General features: G+C 41.3%; 1 protein-coding gene across 3 annotated transcripts in view; it reads right to left on the reverse strand.

Annotated features, from left to right (window-relative positions):
• Positions 1 to 199: 199 nt before the first annotated feature.
• The window catches only part of LOC308135319 (oxysterol-binding protein-related protein 1-like), a 34,110-nt gene continuing 13,865 nt past the window's right edge, over positions 200 to 20,444 (reverse strand). For all 3 annotated transcript variants that reach the window (XM_080503232.1, XM_080503233.1, XM_080503234.1), the window contains 13 exons: positions 15,363 to 15,531; positions 14,686 to 14,872; positions 10,709 to 10,784; positions 9,812 to 9,946; positions 8,773 to 8,870; positions 8,494 to 8,676; positions 6,524 to 6,631; positions 6,199 to 6,288; positions 5,974 to 6,100; positions 3,535 to 3,651; positions 3,322 to 3,445; positions 2,023 to 2,113; positions 200 to 1,703 (listed from right to left, as the gene is read on the reverse strand). In XM_080503232.1, the coding sequence (XP_080359358.1) occupies positions 1,601 to 1,703; positions 2,023 to 2,113; positions 3,322 to 3,445; positions 3,535 to 3,651; positions 5,974 to 6,100; positions 6,199 to 6,288; positions 6,524 to 6,631; positions 8,494 to 8,676; positions 8,773 to 8,870; positions 9,812 to 9,946; positions 10,709 to 10,784; positions 14,686 to 14,872; positions 15,363 to 15,531 (1,608 nt within the window). In that variant the 3' untranslated portion in view covers positions 200 to 1,600. The remainder of the gene's footprint in view (positions 1,704 to 2,022; positions 2,114 to 3,321; positions 3,446 to 3,534; positions 3,652 to 5,973; positions 6,101 to 6,198; positions 6,289 to 6,523; positions 6,632 to 8,493; positions 8,677 to 8,772; positions 8,871 to 9,811; positions 9,947 to 10,708; positions 10,785 to 14,685; positions 14,873 to 15,362; positions 15,532 to 20,444) is intronic.

The following is a 20,444-nucleotide window of genomic DNA, read 5'->3' on the forward strand; positions in this document are numbered from 1 at the left end:
CAAATGAGAACTGCAAGTGGATATTGTGACACCATTTAAAAAAAAAAAACCACAGCTATGGGAAATAATGCACAATTTGTTCCTGTGACCTAAAATAAAACCAGACAAAGAAGTTTAGTTTACCTTAAGCTTTTATTTAGCAACAATAGAAATGTTAATACCCAAAAGAGTAACAGAAAAAAAACAAAAAAAACCCTTAAAGTGTTTAAATGGAGCGGCTACTGGGAGGAAACGTCTTCAGGAGTCGACTTGCATAGATAAACACATGCACTTATTGTGAAAGAGTAATGCGCAAAGCTCTAAGAAAATCACTAATCGATACCCAGATCGACGCACACACACTAACTCACACACAGATCTATGAGGGTAGAACCAGTTCCTGTTCATGTCTATATAATATAAAGTGTAGAATCATCATTTTATTGGTCCAAACCACAGTTTTACTGCCATAGTTTTGACATTTGTTTGGGAAGGAAGCGGCTTCAAACACGTCCTAAAGTCGATAAAACTAGGAAAAAGTGTATTTCAATGATTTTTTTTTTGCGTAATGTAAAACTCGCATATAATCTTGTCAGATTAACTGCAAGCTCGTATAAATGAGGGGAGTGTTTCCTGTCATTTCCACTGTCACCACCCTTAAAAACACACTTAACTGAAAAAAGAGGTGAAAATTACACCTGAAACGTTGCAAAAAAAAAAGATGCATTAAATCAGTAGTTCCAAACTTCTGATATTCAAATCTGAAAGAAAAAAAATACAGAGAAGCCTTTCAAAAAAGAGTTGGAAAAGGCTACCAAAAAAAAAAAAAAAAAACTAAACCCCAAATCTGTAAGATGAACACAAACAAAATAAGCGTTTAAAAAAAAAAAAAAAAGTTTTATCGCATATGTTTTTGGGTCGTAAAAACAAACCACAGCACCAGAAAAAAATCTCCTCTGGAGAATGTGAAACTCTAAACACTTTCAGTTCAAATCTCAATTTGGATGAAAGAGTTTCGAGGGGGAAAAAAAACCACGTTAAAGGTGCAGCGCGTCGCATTTAATTCATGCCGCTTGTGTGCAGTAGGTGGCAGCAGTGAGCCCGTTTGTCTTTTCCGTTATTAATGACTCAAAGCTGCAGTTCCTTCTTGAACCTGCAGGACAGAATGACGGTTTACAAGCTACAACTACAGCAACTACAGCGCAGCATGTACACAATAAACAAATAAATCATTAAATCAACGTTTTTAAGTTCTCAAACCTGACGCGCTGCGCCTTTAAGGTGGAGCTGCTTCCGCTCAACGGGGATGGATGATACACAGTAAAACTGAGGTTTAAACACTTCATCTATGGAACAAGAAACATTTCTAAATAAATTACATTCTAGGTTTTCCAGGACATGCCGACACCTTACTCAAGTGGCACCAAACACCACAATAAATAAACAAGAGGGTTTGTTTGTGCTTCATTATATGTGTTCATTATATTTGATTTGGGTTCATTCATCGCTTTTTATATTTTCTCCACATACACGAGGAAGTGTGTGTGTGTGTGTGTGTGTGTGTGTGTGTGTGTGTGTGTGTGTGTGTGTGTGTGTGTGTGTGTGTGTGTGTGTGTGTGTGTCAGTAGATGTCAGGCAGCTGAGTGTACTTCCTGTCCCAGTAGCCCTTCACGTAGAGCCAGTCCTGAGCTTTGTTGTGAGGGTTGGGGCCTTGCTGGAACCACCTGAAGGCACACGGACACATTAATATTCAATTCGCCAAATCACAAACACACAATTGTTTTACACGCAAAGAAATCCCCCCCTTTTATTATTAAATGAGGCCACATGCAGTTGCACGGTTTGTCCTGAGGGAGGCAGTGTGGTGCAGAAAGTCACACCACAGCAAAAACCACAGCCGAGAGTCGAACCTTGGGCCTTGTGCAGGATTCCTTGTCGGGGTTATTTAAAAGGGAAATGCGTCGGCAGTGGCAAAAGACAACAGGGAGTCGATCAGCAGAGGAAAAAAGGAGAGAAAATACGTTTTATTTCCCGGCGACTGACCTCGTTTTCCACTCGTCTGTGGATTTGGAGCGATTCTTGCGGGCCATTCTTTGCTTTTCCTCGAGTCTTTTCTTCTCAGCACTCGCCAGATCTTAAAAAACAACATCATCATCAAAAAAAAGAGTCAAAAATGTTCTTCCAGACTGGATTTTTTTTGGTCAATAAATTCTGTCTGATTTCCATTTCGTGTTTTTTCTTTTGACTTCATGGCTTTAATGTAATTTACTCATTGTACCGACACTCCTGCAGCGTCCACGCCCAGACTGCACGACTCGTCCTCTAAATAAAAGTCTAATACATGACTAATACATGATAGTACGTCGTCGCAGTGGCGTTTCTATATGCAAATGGGTATACAATTTATTTAGCCACAACATTATGACAAGCAGGTTGTGCAGTGGAAACAGCCGATAAAAAAAAAAAGAGGTTATTGAACCTGGGTCTTCTATTCCGAGGATTGAAAATCGTACCACGAGACCACCGGCAACGTTACATAACCATGAGATAGTTTAACCACCAGTTACCTTCAGTTTCTCCGTTTCAAACTCAAGTAAATAATCCACCTGATTCCTTTTGATTCTTAACACTTTTTTTCAAACAAGGTTTGTTTATGCCAGATTTAGTTAGCCAATGTTACATTGGAAATCACCTATAATTTTTCCCTCTTTTCTTCCCTCCCCGAACCCCACAGTCAACATATAACAAGTAACAACAAGCCAGACGGGTTGAAAGGAAACACAAATACAATAATAATACTGGCAATAATCACTGCCAATAAAATACGTCAAAATGCACACGAAAATGTAGTGTAATTAACCGATCTACAGTAGGCTTTCCTTACAAATTATTAGTATACAGTTACACAATTTCAACTGCATCCATCTTTTGAAAATAGGCAAGGAAAGGGTCCCGAACGTCGTGAAACTTTTTAACTGAGCCTTTTGTTGTGTATCTGATTTTTTTCCAGCTGTGTGTAATACAGGTGGCTCTGGATCCTTCCAATTCTTAACGCTTTTGTTCGCTCCCGCTGCTCACGAGGTGGCATCTGTGACGAGTCGCCGCGGTTCTGTGACACAGCGCCTCAATAAACGCCACAAGAGTCGTCACACGGTAACTGTGTGTCGTTTAGGAGGAAGATTTACTCACAGACGAAGGAAATATTGGAGAGAAATCTTCAAGAATTAACGACATCCTTTGCGTGCGGTCCTTTTTTCTGGTGACACCAGGTGGCGCTCAGCCCCCAACCTGGTGTCACCGGAAAAAGCCTCCCCACCACCCTAATCTACTGCTTTCCAGCACCTATGTCCCCGCTCTCCATGGCGCGGATGTCAGGTCGGAGGCGGCTGTCCGTGAGGGGAACCACGCCCTCCATGCTCTTCTCCAGCTCGTTCAGCTGCATGGCGAATGTGGAGAAGGCGTAGAACTGCAAGAGAGCAGGAGAACGTTCAGAGTCGCTTCCTCCTCCCCCTCCTCCTCCTCCTCCTCCTCCTCCTCCACATCACCTCCCCTCACCTTGGCCGAGTTGTCAGGTCGAGGGGTGATCTTCCAGATGAGCTCGCTGCCCGGGATGACCTGCACCGTCTCGGCGTCCGGCAGCGGCATTTCCTCCGGCTCCTCGTCCACGCTGCTCTGTGGCCAGCGGCGTCCAGGCAGAAACACACGGATCGGTAGAAAGACGGGAGTACGTTTTTTACTAATCTGGACGTCACGTGCGTCTCGTCTATCAAAAGATACGGTTACGTATCAGCTGTGACCACTAGATGTCACTGTTTGACCACAGAAAGCTGCTACTGCAGTATCACAGGAAGAGAAAAGGAAAAAAAAAAAAAAAAAACTCCATTACTGCTGTATTTTACCGACAGAGCAAGAGAACGGTCTCCAAAAAAGGGAATTCTACAAAGCAGAAGCTAAAGTAAAAATGATAAAAAAGCAACAGAAAGAGTTCAGCCGGATTGCATTTTTTGACAGTTTAGATCAGATTAGTTTTAATTTGAACCTTTTTGTTCCTTTTGAGACAAAACCCTCAAGGAAGCTAATATTAATGTCAAAGAATTATTTTTTTTTAAATGGATAATTGTACTATTTTGATCATATCCAATATATTCTAATATGTAAAATGTATTTTAATAAATCCAAAATCTATTTTAATGTCCATTTTTACTTTTTTCATTGCGATTTTGTTTCTCGCTCTACAGTCCAAAACTTAACTTTTACTCCTTCATCAACTGTATAAACAACTTTTCTTCATTTGATCTCCCCTCATTGAACTAAATGGAGTGAAAGTTCAGAAACGCAGCAACCCAGGACGGACGTTTGTCTTGTAATTTTTGTTCCAAAAGTATTATCTAAGCCCAAAAACATCCAACGATAAAGCAAGTCTGACACGAAATGTTTGTGACCAATATGAAGAAAAGGTTCTCAGACGTCACGATTTCTAATAATTTGTCCCCAGAGTAAAACCAAGTTTCTCCCGAGTGGCTCCAGACGTTGGAAGCAGTTAAAGTAAATCCCCTGGAGTCGCCTCTTTTACTACATCTAATCCGACATAAAGAGGACATATGGACGGACGAGCCCAAAGCGGAGCGTTTTCGTCTGGCAGGCGACTAATTGCACCAAACAGGTGTTGCGTTGCCGCGGCGCCGTTCGCGGGTCGCAGCAGAATCACCGAGTGAAACGCAAACAGCTGCAGAGTGAAAGTGACGGCTCGGCATTAAAACGCGATGTCACGATGAACAGACGTGAACAGGTGCTTGTTGAGTTGGTTTTTTTTTTTTTTTTTCGGATTCCGGTCGGGTTCGTCGTCGGGCAAGACGCACGCCGAACCCCGGGTCGTCCCCGGTGGATTGTGCGGTGATTAACAACGTTAAAGCACTTTGAGCGCCGCTGAAGTGGAATCCATTTACTTCGTAATTGTTCTCTCAGGAGGCGTCTGATTGGTTATTAATCATCACGCAGCACAACAACAAAGCAGAACGCTGAGAGACTGCATGTTGAGGAAAAACACACCGAAATGACCCCGGTCTGGTTAAAGTCGAATATAAAGTAGATTTAGGCTGCGTCTCAATTCTCCCCCTTAGCCCTTCATCTTACCCCTACCCCTCTGAAATGCGCGTTCACGAGAGTCTGAGGGGTGTCCCATCTCACTACTGTGCAGAGGCGGAGGGGTGAGGGGAAGGGCTATTCACCCCTCGAAACGGAGCGTTTACAGATGCACACTTTAAACAGAGGGGTAGGAGGACATGGCGCCGAAGGACTCGCATTTCACATATATACGCTTCTAAAGTTATATAAACCTGTTGTGTTTTATACTAGTAAGAACGGTAGTAGCACTGCCGTCTGCCGTATGGAGCTTCCGTGTGTCTTTGTTTGGTAGAGACCGTGTTTATAACATTTTATTATTACACTGTATAGTTCCAAAGTCTTCTAATATGGGTGTTTTGAAAACAGGGACCCCCGAGCAAACAAGGAAGCTCCTCCGCTTTCACATGGTGAATGAGGAAATATTTCTGAAGTCCAAATACGGCGCAAAAAACTGAAGTGATCCACGTCTCCGTCTATTTCTTCGCCTTGATGTGGGAACAAAGCAGCCAAGCTGCTGCAACACGGGACGGCATGATGATGCTCCCGCTGGAAAATCAACAAACATCCGTGGCTCAGCTCTGTTAATGTAACGGCGCCGTATTATGATGTCATAACTGTGAGACGGAGTGAGAGAGTGGCGGGGCTGAGCAGGGGGAGAGGGGTGTCACAAATCTAAGGGCTGAAACTTTTATCCTTTTGCCTTTGCCCTCATTTAGAGGTGGAGGTGGAGGCGGAGGGCTAAGGGGTAGGCGGAGGGGTACAAAAGAGAATTGGGATTGGACCTTAGCTTGTTGCTTTATCCATAAACCGCCGCTTGGAAAACCGTCTGAAGCCAAACGAGACGAAACGTTTAAAAAAAAAAAAAAGCACCTGTTTGCCGCCCTTCTTGTCGTCTGGATTCTTCTTGTCGCTCTTTTTGTGCGAGTCGAAAGCGGCCGGGTCGACGGCGTAGAGACACTCCGTCCACTTCCCGTAGATGGCGCAGAGCTTCTTCTTGCTGGAACAGTCGCAGAGCGGTCAGCGACGCGGGGCAACACCTTCGACGGCAAAACTTTTCAAACGCTCACGTTGGGGAGACCCAAATGAACGGCTCACCTTTTATCCAGGATGTATCCTTCCACTTTGTGCAGCTCTTTTCCAAACAGGCCACAGGGCTTGAACGCCATGCTGCACCGCTCGCCGGTTCTGAAACGAGAGCGACGGCCCGATTACGGATTCTCCTCCTGCAACGCCGAGGCTTTTCTGACATTAATTATCCTGCTTCTCTTCCATCCCGATTGGCGCCGGTCCCAGATCCGCTCCCATGATCAATACGCCGGACCTGGAAGTAGATCAACGTTCCCGACGCAGAGCGACGCTCCCCATGCAAATGTATTCAGCACACACACACACACACGGGGAGGAAGGGGGGTGCTTTTACTTGTGATTGATCACTTCCACGTTGCCGTACTGTTCGATCCAGAGCTGGCCGACGATGATGTTGTGGACGCAGCAGGTGGGGTTGGTCCAGGTGTAGGCTTCGTTAAACCTGCAGGAAGATCGGGGACCGGGGGTCACAAACTCTGAAGAAACTCGGCGTAAAATACCGATTTATGGTTCGATAACGCCGTGGGTCATTTTCCCAGTTAGGCTCCGATCAAAAGGTGTAACCCTTCATCAAAGTTTGATTGGTAAAATTTGACGTTATGCACAGATTATGACAGACTATAGTGTTAAAAAAAATAATGAAAAAATGCAGTGGTATTTTTTTCATTATTAATTTTCAGAATTTCACACATGAAATGATTCTGACTTGTGTTGGAATATGTGACGACTGTGAATAATGGACACCCCCCCCCCCAAAAAAGCTTTGAGCTTATCATGCAGGGGGCCATTATGAAAAAGTGAAAGCAAAGCATTGTTTAAAAAAAAAAAAAAAAAAAAAAAAAAAGTTTTATTGAGAGTCAGAGGGACATTTTAGGAAAGTGGACAATTCTGAAGCTAAAAAAAAAAAATTGCATCAAACTTGATGATTTTGTAAATTTTTTAGAAATCGAAGATGGAGTTAAACTGAGGAAAAAAAAGACCCCCCCCCCCCCCCCCAAAAAAAACAAAAAAAACAAGATGGCCACTCCAGACTCCAGAAAAGAATGTGGTTTTTTTTTTATGTAAAAAAAAACGAACTGGAAATGTTAAACTGGAAAATAAAGGATTAAAATAGTGATTATGATAAAAAAAAAAAAAATTGATGGTTGAGATCAAGACTGTAGCCAATAAAAACATTTTACAAAACAAAAACAATGTAGAATTTTCTTTTTTGGGGGAAGAAAACTTTTTTGTTTTCACTGATTCAAGTTGATGACACATTAAAGTTATGCCTAAATCCCTCCCTTCTTTTCTAAACCATCCTGTTCCTGCTCACATTAACCTTCCACCTGTTTTTTGTTGTTTTTTTTAGTTTGTTTGTGTTCATTCTCTTCTTCCTACAAATCGCCAACCTGTGAAGGATCCGGATCCCATAGAGGTTTCTTGATTCATTCCCTTACGGGGTTAATTTGTTGAATTTTCCGATTTTTAATCTGAATATTAAGTGCCTTGATATTCATACTTTCCAGTTGGGTGAAGCAAAAAAAACTACTGAAGCGCATCTACACATCTGCGTCATGACCTTTAACTTGGAATTAATTCTGGAAGATGGAAACGGTTTGTAAACACACAAAAACTATATCTGAAGCTCTGCAACATAACTACCGTATTGTCTGGACTATATGTTGCTTCTGTCAAAAAAGATGTCAAGAATTGGAATTTTTTTTTTTATTTATAATAAGAATTTTCATTTCTCTTGCTTCATTAGTCAAATACTACGGTGGCCCAGAAGGGCCAGCAGCACAACACAACTGTAAAAGTCACATGACCACAACAAAAAGCAACAACACAACAGGAAAAAAGTCAAAACGGCAGTGTTTTATGGCTTCATGTTGTTGCGTTGTGGCTTTTTTGCAGTTTTATTGTGCCGGTGGCCCTTCTGGGCCGCCGTAAAATAAAGCAGGAAAGGAGGTTTTTCTGTAGTAATGTACCTTAATTTCCAGACTAGTGAACGCACCTGAATATAAGCCGCACCCACCAAATTAAAAAAAAAAAAAAAAAGAAAGCTCCGAGTTATGTGATGCACCAGAAAGCATCACCTGGCATCAACTGGCAGCGTGAAGCTCTTTAACCTGCAAAAATCCATTAATTAGCCATTGTTTAAGCCGCAGGGTTCAAAGGGTGAGAAAGAAAAAAAAGCTTATAATCCAGAAATTACGGTAGTCATACAGCGACGCCTAGTGGCAATGTGGTTATGTGTCGCTGCATTTGTACCAGATGCAGCCTCGCTCACTTGTACCAGAATCACCCAGAGGCTGAACTCACTTTGGAAGCTCCAGCGTGATGATGCCTTTGGGCTCGGCCTCGATGCTCTTCCCCCAGAACTTCAGTTTGGGATAAATGGAGCCGTGGAAGACAAAGTCCTCCTTGAAGCCCTCGGCGTGGAAGGCACTGACCGGAGGGTGGTGGCTCACCTGCTCCGACACCCACCTGAAGCCCAGGTCGTCTCTGTGGGGGCGACAGGAAGGAGTTCAAACAGCAGAATACACACCAAACTGGAATTTGATTTGTCGATATATAGATATATATATATAGATGTCTTGCCTGACGAGCTCGTAGGTTTCGCCCAGCAGAGGGTTGAAGGGTTTCCCGGTTCGTTCCCACTGCGAGGCGACAGCCGACACGGCGAACGCTGCAACACACTGTGGGGCAACGTGACATCAAAGGCTCTAAAACGTCTCTGCAACATTGTTTCAACATTGTAAAAACAACATTTTTAACAATGTTTCCTTTTTTCATGCTTTCAACACTGTTTTGTATGTTTCAGCATTTCAGTGTTTCAGTTTTAACAGTGTTTTAATGTTACAATATTTCAGCAGCATTTCTACAACTTCTCTACGTTTCTCCAATATTTCTGCAACATTTTTACATTTCTATATTTCAGCAATATTTCTACAACTTTTCTACATTCCTATAATATTTCAGCCACATTATAGACTTGGACCATTATTACAAGTTCTCTATATTTTTTATAATATTTCAGTAACATTATTACAAGTTTTCTACATTTTTATAATATTTCCGAAAAATTATTCCATTTCTACAGTATTTCAACAACATTTTACCATTTCTGAAAATTTTTCAGAAAGACTTCTACAACATTTCAGGAACATTTCCACAATATTTGCACCACCTTGTAATATTTCTAAAACATTCCAGCAACATTTTTTTTTTTTTACAACATTTCTACAATCCTGATGCTTGAAGTTGCTGTCGTCAAAAATTCAGCTGCAATTGTCACCGAAAATGTTATCTGTATGAGCAACACAAATAGATTAGAAGAGATTGTTTCCACTGTGAACCCTCGTGAAGTAATTTGAGTTTTTTTGGGGGGGGGATTTTCACTGCAGCTTGTCTCCCTTTTCCACTAAACTTCTTTTTTTTATTGTGGTTTCTTCTCCAGTTATTCAGGAAGAATCCGCTTCATCGCAGCTCACAGGCTGATAACTTTACTACATGTTTGTTAGCGTCGCCACGGTAACCACTTGATAATCACCTGAACTGAAACATGCACAGACCGAAATGACCTTAAAAAAATTTTTTTAAATCAAGCCTTCATCCAGACGAGGTTTCTGGGCCGTACCTTCATCCTCTCCACGGAGTCTGTGGTGGCGTTGGCCTGGTGGATGAGGTAGGTGTGCTCCATGTATTCTGTCAGTCGCTGCAGGAAACTCAACGGCTCATTAAAGATCACCGGCATGGCGATCTTTGATAACTCCTGCAGAGAAGGAGAACCGTTACGGCCATCATCTCCCACGTCACATCAAATAGACGCATTTGAAAATGCGCTTTAAATTGTTGCGGGCAGAGGAGAGCCTGTGGACAGAAAACTCTGGATTAATTGTAGAGGTGAAGCCGCAAGAAAGTGCTGATCCTTATTCCACGGTCAATTTTGGTCCCAAGAAAAGTACTCGAGTACTCGCTACTTGAGAGTCAGGTGTTGGTCATTTTGCTTTTAAATAACCTGTAACTGCAGCGATTTGTGGGGCAAACTTAAAGGAAATTCCAAAATAAATAAATACAAAAAAATAATAATAATAATAAAATCCTAAAAAATTAAATAAAATCATTTTTTTGGATTGTTTGATCAAAGTAAAATAATACAAAACAAATAATAATAATAAAAAATAAAATAAAATAAATAAAGTAAAATAAATTAGAAAACAATAACAATTTAAATAAAATAAACATCAAAAAGATAGTTATTTTAATAAAAATAGGAGCTATTTAAATTGAAAACATTTTTGATTAACAGAGGGGAAAAAAGTGGGGGGAAAAAATCAGTTTAAATGAAATAAATCCAATAAAATAAAATATTAAAACACAGAAGCTGAAGAACTGAATATACATTGTTCTCTATACATTTTATCATGTCTACTTTTTGACAGTCAGTCGTTTTATTCGACGCAACGCCTTGAACAAACGTGAAAGAAAAGCCCCAGAAGACACAGAAAAGGCCTTTTCGCCGGTTCGCTCTCACCATGCCGATGCATTTCTTCAGGATGCTCCAGATGCTCACGTCATTCCTGGAGAACATGGGAGCCGGCAGACACTCTCTGCGGGAAGGAAGTTCACATAAAAGGAGAGCGAGAGAGAGCGTTTCAAGTGAAATACATTCAAATAGCCACCTCTTTAATCTACCGACACTTTTCGCCAACCGTCAATTCGTCACTTTTCCCAACACTTTCGAATCAATCTGCTTCCTGCGTGTGCGAGTGTATATGTTCAAAAGGTCATCCGACACCTTCCAGCTAAAAAGCGTCAGCTGTGTGTGTGTGTGTGTGTGTGTGCACAGTGTGTGTGGCTCTTTAACTCTCATCTTGTATGCCAAGCATTGTGCATGAATGTGAAAACACACATTTCATCCTGCAGCAGCTCTCGCGGTTTCGCAGGTTTTCAGCCGGCGGGCAGATGGCGTCTCGCTCTTTTTAAAAAAAAAAAAAAAAAAGAAAAAAGTGCTGAAGCAACTGCACAAATAAAAGCCATTACTTCAACTAAATAAACAAGGGGGGGGTGGGGGGGGGGTGTTGCATCATGTGTAGGATGAGCAGCATTGATGCATATCGAAGGACGTTTGTTCCACCGGCTCCATCTTAAGAGCTCGGATCATCAGACTCACTGCTGAAGGCATGAAAACAACAACTGAAAGGTCTCCCAGAAAAACTCCTCCTTTTACATTCTTTTTCACTTCAATTCCAGGCGTTTCAACGCATTTGTGCAACTTGCAGAGAGACGGGATGTTGCCGTGCTCATTGTCGCACCTGCAGAATTTAAAAACGTGCCACTTGACGTCGTCACGTTGACGACTTGAATATTTGATCGCGTGTCGAGAATTTATTGCACAATGTTGTTGCGATTCCACGAGCACTGCAATACTGTTATTTTTACATCAGTTCGAGGTATTTCAGCTTCATATTTAGTATTTTGACTATAATACTTTATCTTAACTTGAGGTATTTTAAAGAATTTGGGAGTTCTGGCAGGGAGCCTTCATAGGATGATAAATACAATACTGCAATACAAAGTACTGCATACAAGAAACTAATACAACTACAATAGGTCAGTCTTTTTTCAAGGTATTTTAGGGTGGATCTCGCGGAAATATTAAGCTGCACACTGTTCCTGTGCAAAAAGCAGCATCCCTCATAATACTATTGCATGCATATCATTTATATAACTTTATTTGAGGCATTTTCAATAGAAATGCACATTACTGCTGTGCACAGCTTCCCTTATATTACCAATACAGACATATAATACTTCTTATGACTACAGAGAAAGTCCTTTTTATATTTCCAACAGTTCTAATTTGTACGCTTTTATTGATTGATTTCATGATACACAGATGGGTTGGTACTTTTAAATCTCGTCACAATAAAGATTCTATTCCAACAGTTCTCACTGCAGCACAATACAGTATGAGACAGAGTATTTATCAGACAGATTTTGAACGATAAGAATAAATAGCGTGTTCCTGCTGTCAAAGGTATAAAACACATGTTTAATTTAATTCATGAAGACAATCGTGATTCAATCGTCCTGAAGTGTCCTTATTGTGCGCGGTTAAAATCAACATCCAATGTACTTTGATTGCAGGTACTTCATGGCTCTGGAGCTCGTGCGGAGAGAACTTGTTGAGCAGTAAACAAGTAAAACGCAGCAACAAGTCGGCGCTGAAGGCGTCCAGTGTGTTTGACGGACAGAAGTAATTCCAAATAAACAGTCACCTCATTAATAATTAAATCAACAACACAACACGGGCCCGAATGCTCGCAGCACAGCGAGCGGCCGGCGTCCAGCTCAATTATTCATGCATCACTTGTTGGATTCAGGAAGAGAAGCCGAGCCAGAACCAGCAGAAATCAGAGGAATATTAAAAAAAATAAAATAAAAAATAAAAATCCTGGAGAGAAAGCACCACACGGCGGCGGCGAGCCGACTTGTACGCCGGGAGACGAGAAACAAAAACAGGTTTATTCTCTGTGGGCCGGACGCTCCGGCAACAACAAGCGGCTCTAGAAACAGGCCGCGGTGGAAACAGGGTTTCTCGTTACACCGGCAAAAACATCTGACTGTAGTCTGCCGCCGAGCCGACGACACCACATTCCACATATCTGGAGCTTTTAACGGTTGGATCGCCGGAAGACGGGTCCAGTAGTGAAAGTGGGATTATGAAATCTGCAAGATCAGGGGAAGTCTGCAGTGATATAAAAAAAAAAGCTCCTCAAGGTCTCCAGGGGACGGTGATATTGTGATATTCAGATAATCTAGAATCACATATTTATCCGTTAAACTGCAACTTCAGCTTAAAATCTGCATGTTATGAGAAAAAAGACACTTTTTTTTCTAAGATTACAGTCAAACTTTTTAACTTTCAGTTTATCGTCGTTTTTAATTCTCCTTTGGATGAAGATGGTGGAAATGAGAGAAAAAATCAAATCTGCTTCAGTTTCAGTGTAATGAGGCACAACTGTCTGATCAAAAATACAAAATATTGATATTTATTGAAATATAGAACCTGATATATAAAGTTTAAAATGTGCAAAACTGTAACCTAAACAAACTTTCTTCAGCCGAATGCTTTGTGGCCCTGAGTCGATCATTGCAGCCATAATTTAATTACCGTATTTTCTGGACTATAGGTCACACTCTTTTGTTTTTTGTTTGTTTGTCTGCTCGCTCATATGTGACATATTTAAAATATACAGTACATACCATCTATGACCAATAGATGTCACTGTATGATGATATAAAGCTGCTATGGTACAAAAATCTAAATCCATTACAACCAGATTTTACCGATAGAGCAAAAAAAAAAAAATGTCTCCAATAAAAAAAATGACTCGTAAAAAAAGCAGAATTTATTTATGATACAAATTCTTTCCATCCTCGTGACTTTTTTATTTTTAGGCCATTTTTCCTTCTTCCTAATCTTCCTCCATACATGCGATTCATAGTCCATGAATTATGGTAATAAGTTTACGAGACAGATTTATTCAATACTTGGTTAGAATGTTGCTCTTTCACAGAGAATATTGATAAACCTAATCCTAATTACTTGCTTTAGTTATTTAACTGGTTTAGCTCTTTTGGCCGCGTCAATAATTTCAGCCACTTCAGTTATTTGAGCTCTTTTGGCACATTTTGACATTTTAGCTCTGTTTTAAACGTGATGTGTGCATTTTTAGCACACTTAGCGATTTTGCTTGTTTTTCTTAATTTTCACCTTTTCTAGTTGTTTGGAACTTTTCATCATTTTAGTAATTCCTGACTATTCAAAGGTTTTTTTTTACCCTTTTAAGTAATTTTTTGCCAATTCGTACGGTGTTCAGCCAGGATATAAAAGTCCTTTTGAAAAATACTGTGGTATAAATTTCAAATAATAAAACGCCTTAGAGCCACGGGTTTCTGGATGTACATGCTGGATATTACTGCTTTGTCAATATAAAAAAAACAAACAAACAAACCGGCAGATATTTTTATTCCTAAAGAATATAAAAGGTAATGCTTTGGTATTTTAACCCGTCTTGGGCTGGTTTGCAGCCTTTGTGGGCCATTTTTAGTTTTTCACCTGGTGGCTGAAAGATCGACACCAAATGTCTGAGGCTTTTACGAGATTTCAAGATCTAAAAAAAAACAACAAATCTAACTTTGAATCAATTATTTAAGATGAGGGAAACTTATCTGCAGGCGCGGCTGGTTTTAAATGGCGACTCCAGCTTCAGAGCAGACATCTGATGCAGACTGAAAGTCTCCAGTTCAACGTGTACGTTGATGCGTTTACAAAAAAATAAATAAAATAAAATATCGTGAGAAGTTTGTTTGTATCTCAGCGGGACTGACGATAATCGTCTGGATCAGAAGCGGAGTTGCAGGAGGTGGGAAGAAAGAAAAAAAAAACAACAAAAAAAACGGGTAAAACGAGCCTTGGCGTTTTTACGCGGCGCGCGTCCCAACCTGTGCTTCTCGACGCCGTTGCGCTGGGCCGGTGCGTTGCCATGGTTACCCTCCCCCGACATGCCGGCGGGCCCCCGGTGCTCGCTGGGATGGAGAAGAAGAACGGGGGCGTCTCTCCCCTCGTCCTCTTCGAAGGAGCGACTGGCCACGGACAGGAAGCCGCTCACCGAGAGCTCCGACTCAGAGTCTGACAGGTCACACACACACACACACACACACACACACACACACAAAAACACACACACAAATACACACTAGTTAATCAGCACGGAAACAATGCTCCAGCTCTGCAGCCTCAACTTCACAAACAGACACTCCTCCTCCCTCCTCCTCCTCCTCCCAAACCCCACCTGTGGATAATGTTCCAATGCGAGGCTTCGTTTCCTCCCACATTGTTTGCTTTGTGCTCTCTGGATGCTGCTCCTCCCCCCCCCACCCCCCCACCCCCCACACACACAATACAGGAAGCATTCATTCACTTATTGCATTTATCTCTGGGCCTTTCCAACAGGATTTAATTTCTCTTCGCACGCTCAAAGAAGTCCGAGTCCAGAGATCTTCTGACTCCCCAAAGCAGCATGACATCCAGACCATGGAGCATCTTCCTCCCACTAACTGTTTCAGCGATGGAAATCACAATATTGGCTCAGATCTGACGTGGGCGCCGACTTGCCCACCTGACACGGCGTCGTAGAAGTCATCCTGGGTGAGGGTGCTGAGCGTGGACGGCCTCCTGCTCCGACACTGCGACTGCTTGAGCTCGTGGTGCTCGGTGGCCAACGTCTGCAGGGCTTCAGTCAGGGCCTTGTTCTTCTCCACCTCCTGCTCCACCTTCAGACTCCACACCTGCCGGAAACCACGTGGTCAGACGCACGGAAATGCGACAGGCGTGCGACGAGACCTGAAATAATGCCGGAATGTTTTATCCTTGGCGTTTACTGGCTTTGACTTGTTTCGAGTATTTACAGGGGTTGGCAAAGTCGTTTTTACTGGCAAAAAAGGCTAAAAGTTAAATATTCTTTCTATATTCTACAGTAGGACAACATTTTCTCTGCTTTTATGCAAATAATACAGAGCAAGAACAAAGACAAAGGTGAATTAAAAGAGGAAATTGAATAAAATAAAATAGAGTTAAAAAGTACAAGGGATAAAGTGCTGCGTTACGCTGATGACACCCTGATATAAATACGAGATCCGAGTTTAGCAGACAGACGGATGCTGATAAAGTAAACGGGTGAAATTAATTGTTAAAGCAGACAAGTTTAAAGCAGAAGTTGTCGCCATTTTTATAATTTGTCCAAAATTACACCTGACTCAATGTACACAACCACTTTAGTTACAAGAACAACATGCTATTGGCTAAATCAGAATCAGCTTTATTGGCCAGGTATGTTTAACATATAATTAATTTGGCTTTGGTAAACATTAAATAATAAACAAAAAATATTAAGGACTAATATGTACAGGACTAAATGAGATAATAGACAACACAGTGGTGAATAGTGCAAAAGAATGATGAAGAAACACGAGGTAGTTAAGTATTTAGTTGCGTAGATGCTCATTAAAATGAAATAATATACATTTAGGTACAGCCACAGTGAGTTTGTTCCAGTAAATGTGCAATATTTTGTTGAATATTTGGATCTCGATGCAACTTGTGATGGTAAGGCAAAGATTTTAACCTCTTTGAGGTTTGTTCTCTTGTTTACACCACTGATTTGTGGAAAAATATTTTAAGCTCATCTCCCATTTAAAATTGCAATTTTGACTTTGCAGAGCATGAATGAAAAGTGCATAGAAACTTTGTCCTGTATCTCATACATGTTGATATATTGACAGCAAAAAAATGGCAATATATGTCAGGCTTACTTTACAACTTTGAATGTATGACTACAATAACTTTGCAATATTTTCCTGCAGCTCGAATTGTTCTCAACTTGAAGCGGCTCGTCTGGAGGAAGATCCTCTAAAGGGTTAAATACCTGCCTGATGTTCTTACTGAGAGTTCATCAGCATGTGGAGCTGCCTCAGTGTGTGTGTGTGTGTACGGCGGGTCATTGTTCCGACCCGGCCCACAGATCCGGTATCGGGTCTCCGGAGTTCTGCAGGATCGGGTGTCGGCGCAGAGCAACCCGAGTCGCGCCGCGGCGCCATCACTGTTTCCTTTCGTCCTTCAACAACTTTACAGATTTCATTCTGAAAAATACAATCCCTCACTCAATGTGCTTTTTCTTCTTCTTTTTTTTTTAATATATCAAAATTAGAACTTGCAGTTTTTCCCCCCTCTACATTTTATTCCATATTTCTATATTTATCCCTCAAAATTCCAGTTGGATTCAATATTTTTGTGTTTTTAATCTATGATACATTTTTAACAACCAAAAAATTGTTTTGAAAAAAAAAATCTATATTTTTGGTAACTAAACGGTCAATAAACACACAAAAGATTCATGAGGTGAAAATGTTCACTTAACACACACATTTAACATAACCTCACGATTATTTAAAAAACGATCACAGCTAGAACATCGATAACGTGTCATAATGAAAATATTCATCCAGCAGTAAACGGTTTATGTAGAACATTCAAACTCCCCCAAAAATGCAGTTTTTAAAACGTTTCTCTTTTTATCTGAAAAGCAAATCAACACAACTTTCACTGCTTTCTTTTTTACAAATATATGTTATATGTGTTGAAACTTTTACGCTTTTACGCTTTCATTTCTTTGAAGCTTCAATGTATTTGTATTATTAATATATTTCTACGTCTTTGTAAACGGTATTCTTTCATTTCTTTGTAAAGCACTGTGAATTGCCCTTGTTTGAATGGTGCTCTAAAAATAAATTGGCCGTGCCTCAGTGCCGACCACTGACCACCTGATCCAGTTCCATAAATACAATCAAATTAAATATTGTGGCGATGTCGTGCAAATAAACGTAAAGAAATTTATGCTGGATGTGTCTGCCAACCCTCCCCCCCTTTCCAAACGTACCATGTGATGCCATTACAATTACCAATAAACTCCCTGCAGGACACCCAAGCCATAAGAATAATAATAATAAACCAAAAAAAACCACTTCACATACGAGACGTGCGACCATAAAAACTTTGCGGTTGCAGGTCTGGAGCCTGCGGCGTTAATGTACGGGCCGAGGTAAATCACGTCCCGGCGTCCCCGTCCCCGTCCCAGGCACTTTGCTAAGGAGCGAAGCACTTTGTTGTGTAACCAGCGCCTCTCGCCTGAGCGCAGACGGGGGGTGGGGGGGCTATTTTAAGCCCCCGCTGTTTGCTTGACACTTTCTCCTCAGCCAGCACGCCGAAGGGACGACGTCCCACTCTACCTCTTCTCCGCCGAGACTCTCCCGGTGCGTCCAATCTCAATAATACGCACACAATTAGATTATTGCGCTGCTGGAGATATTAGCTGGGATGAGGAGTGATTACATAAGTGGAAGGGAAGATGCTCTATTATCTGGACGTTGGCTGAGGCGTAACGACGACACTAAAGCAGAGGAAAGACCAAAAACGAGCGTTTCCAACCGGTCGGTAACGACCTGAATCATCAGCATAGATCTGAATGTGCTGAATTGCATGTGGCTCCGTTCAGCTGCTGAACTGGGTCACGGCTCCACAGCCGAGGGTCGGTGCCGTAAAGCCCGCCGGCGCCTCCGAGCGCAAACATCTGGCCAGATGTCACAGCCGCAGATAAGAGCCCAGCAACCAGCAGCAAGGAGGAAAGCCCCCCCCCCCCCCCCAAGGAGGGCAAATGATTTCTTAACAAACTGCTGTCAAAACTAGCAAATACACCTTTAGGGTGAATATATTTAATGTTTGCCGACAGGAAGTGTCGCTACGGCCGTTTGATTTGATCTTATTCTGCTCAACTGTGACTGTATAGACGGATAAACTATCCATTTTTTTCTAATTATTTGGATTTCGCTCTCGTGAATTGGGTAACAAGTTTTTGTTTAGTCAATGTTTTATTCACTTTAGTAGTAGCTGCAGAACGATTTCTGGAATATTTATATATTTTACTTAAAGTAACTGCAGAATAAATATTAAACGTAAAATTATTTTATTATGTTATTACTGTTCATTAAAAGTCTAGTTTCTTTAATCCAGTCTGTTGCAACTAATGCGCCATTAAGAATAATCTTCAATTAATTGTAGATGTTGCTTTAACAAATAATTTACAATATGAATAGATATTTGTCTGGTAAAACTTTTTTTTTTTTTTTTAATCTAGATTATTTTAATTAATTTCTTAGTCTCAGTCCTACTAGTTGTGGTGTTGTAATGGTAGTTGAATGATCAAAATAATGTTATTGAAAATATATTAAACATTCTTTCATATGTTTACACACATATATTGGATGTGTACTGTAAAATAAAATTTTGAAACTTGTGCCCATATCAATTCTGCAATTTAAGAGTTTATTTTTAATCTAATTATAGTATATTTTTTCTATTTTCTTTTTGCCAAGTTTTAAATTATTACACATTTCTTAAACTCATCTTAAACCCCCCCCCCCCCCCCATGGCTTTTAATTCAACTTGCGACTCTGCTCCTGTTTTTATTACTGCCATTTTATTGATTTATTGTATTTTGCATTGTTTTGGGGGTTTTATGTCTATTCACGTGCAGCACTTTGGTTCAGCAGTAGTTGTTCACACAAATAAAGTTGTGCAGATTCTAATAAAAGCAAACATTTCCTGTACTTTACATTTGAGCCTAATTAAACTCTTAATATTAAGCCTGTATTATTACTTTTAATCGTATTTTACTATTCTCAACTTAGTTAATGACACGACATTTTCAATACTGTTAAATAGCGTCGAGTTGTTTCACTTAAAGAAATCGTTCCAAATCTCCATCGGTGTGGAGACAATAGAAACGTGGGATTAGACGCTGTTAATCCAGGCAGCCTCAGCACTGTGGGAGCTGTAATCCAGTTAGTCCATGTGGCAGCAGCAGTTTTAGCCGGGGTCCAGTTTGTGAAACATGCTTGTTGAGACATTTCCTTCCCCTCATTACATCATTACCACACCCCCCACCCCCCCCATCCGCTCTGTCACAAATTGATTCACTGTCCTTTTTTGTTGTGACATTTCCAGAACGCTTCTCGTGCGACGACGAATCTCTCGCCGGGCTGGAGTGATTAATGTTCTGCACGCCGCACCTTTTGTTGCAGAATTAAGACACAGCCCGGGAAACGATAACAATCCAATGCACGCTCAACTACACAACGCCGGCGCGTGCTCACGCTGCCGGTGGCTTTCAGTTTGACGCGGTTTTCAAGATAAAAGTCCCAAGTGTTGGCCGTTTCCTTAAAAAAGGTGCAGCTTGACGACACGGCGCCGTCGCCGATTACGGCATTAAAATAAGGGTCCTGTGCAAAATACTCCACGATCACTCATCATTTAGAAAAGAAAAAAAACCAACAACGCAGCCTCGCACTCGACACACTGGTGGATAAATGTGTTGAGACTTCACCTCCACACGCAGACGATCCGACGGCAAAACTTCCAAAATGCCTTCAAAGCGTGAAGTCGTCCCCCCAAACGCAGCCGAGAGAAGCGCTACGAGAGTTTGTGGTACCTGAGCAGGATGAAAGTGGTCAGCGGCTCGTCTTCCTGCCGCTCCGACGATCTGGTGACGGTGTGTGTGTGTGCGTGTGTGTGTGTGTGTGTGTGTGTGTGTTCTCACTCTGAGATGGGATGCATGCAGCTCCAGCTGAGCCCGTGAATATGCTCGAGT

Source organism: Blennius ocellaris (genome assembly GCF_963422515.1).
Source record: "Blennius ocellaris genome assembly, chromosome: 10".
NCBI classification, from domain to species: domain Eukaryota; kingdom Metazoa; phylum Chordata; class Actinopteri; order Blenniiformes; family Blenniidae; genus Blennius; species Blennius ocellaris.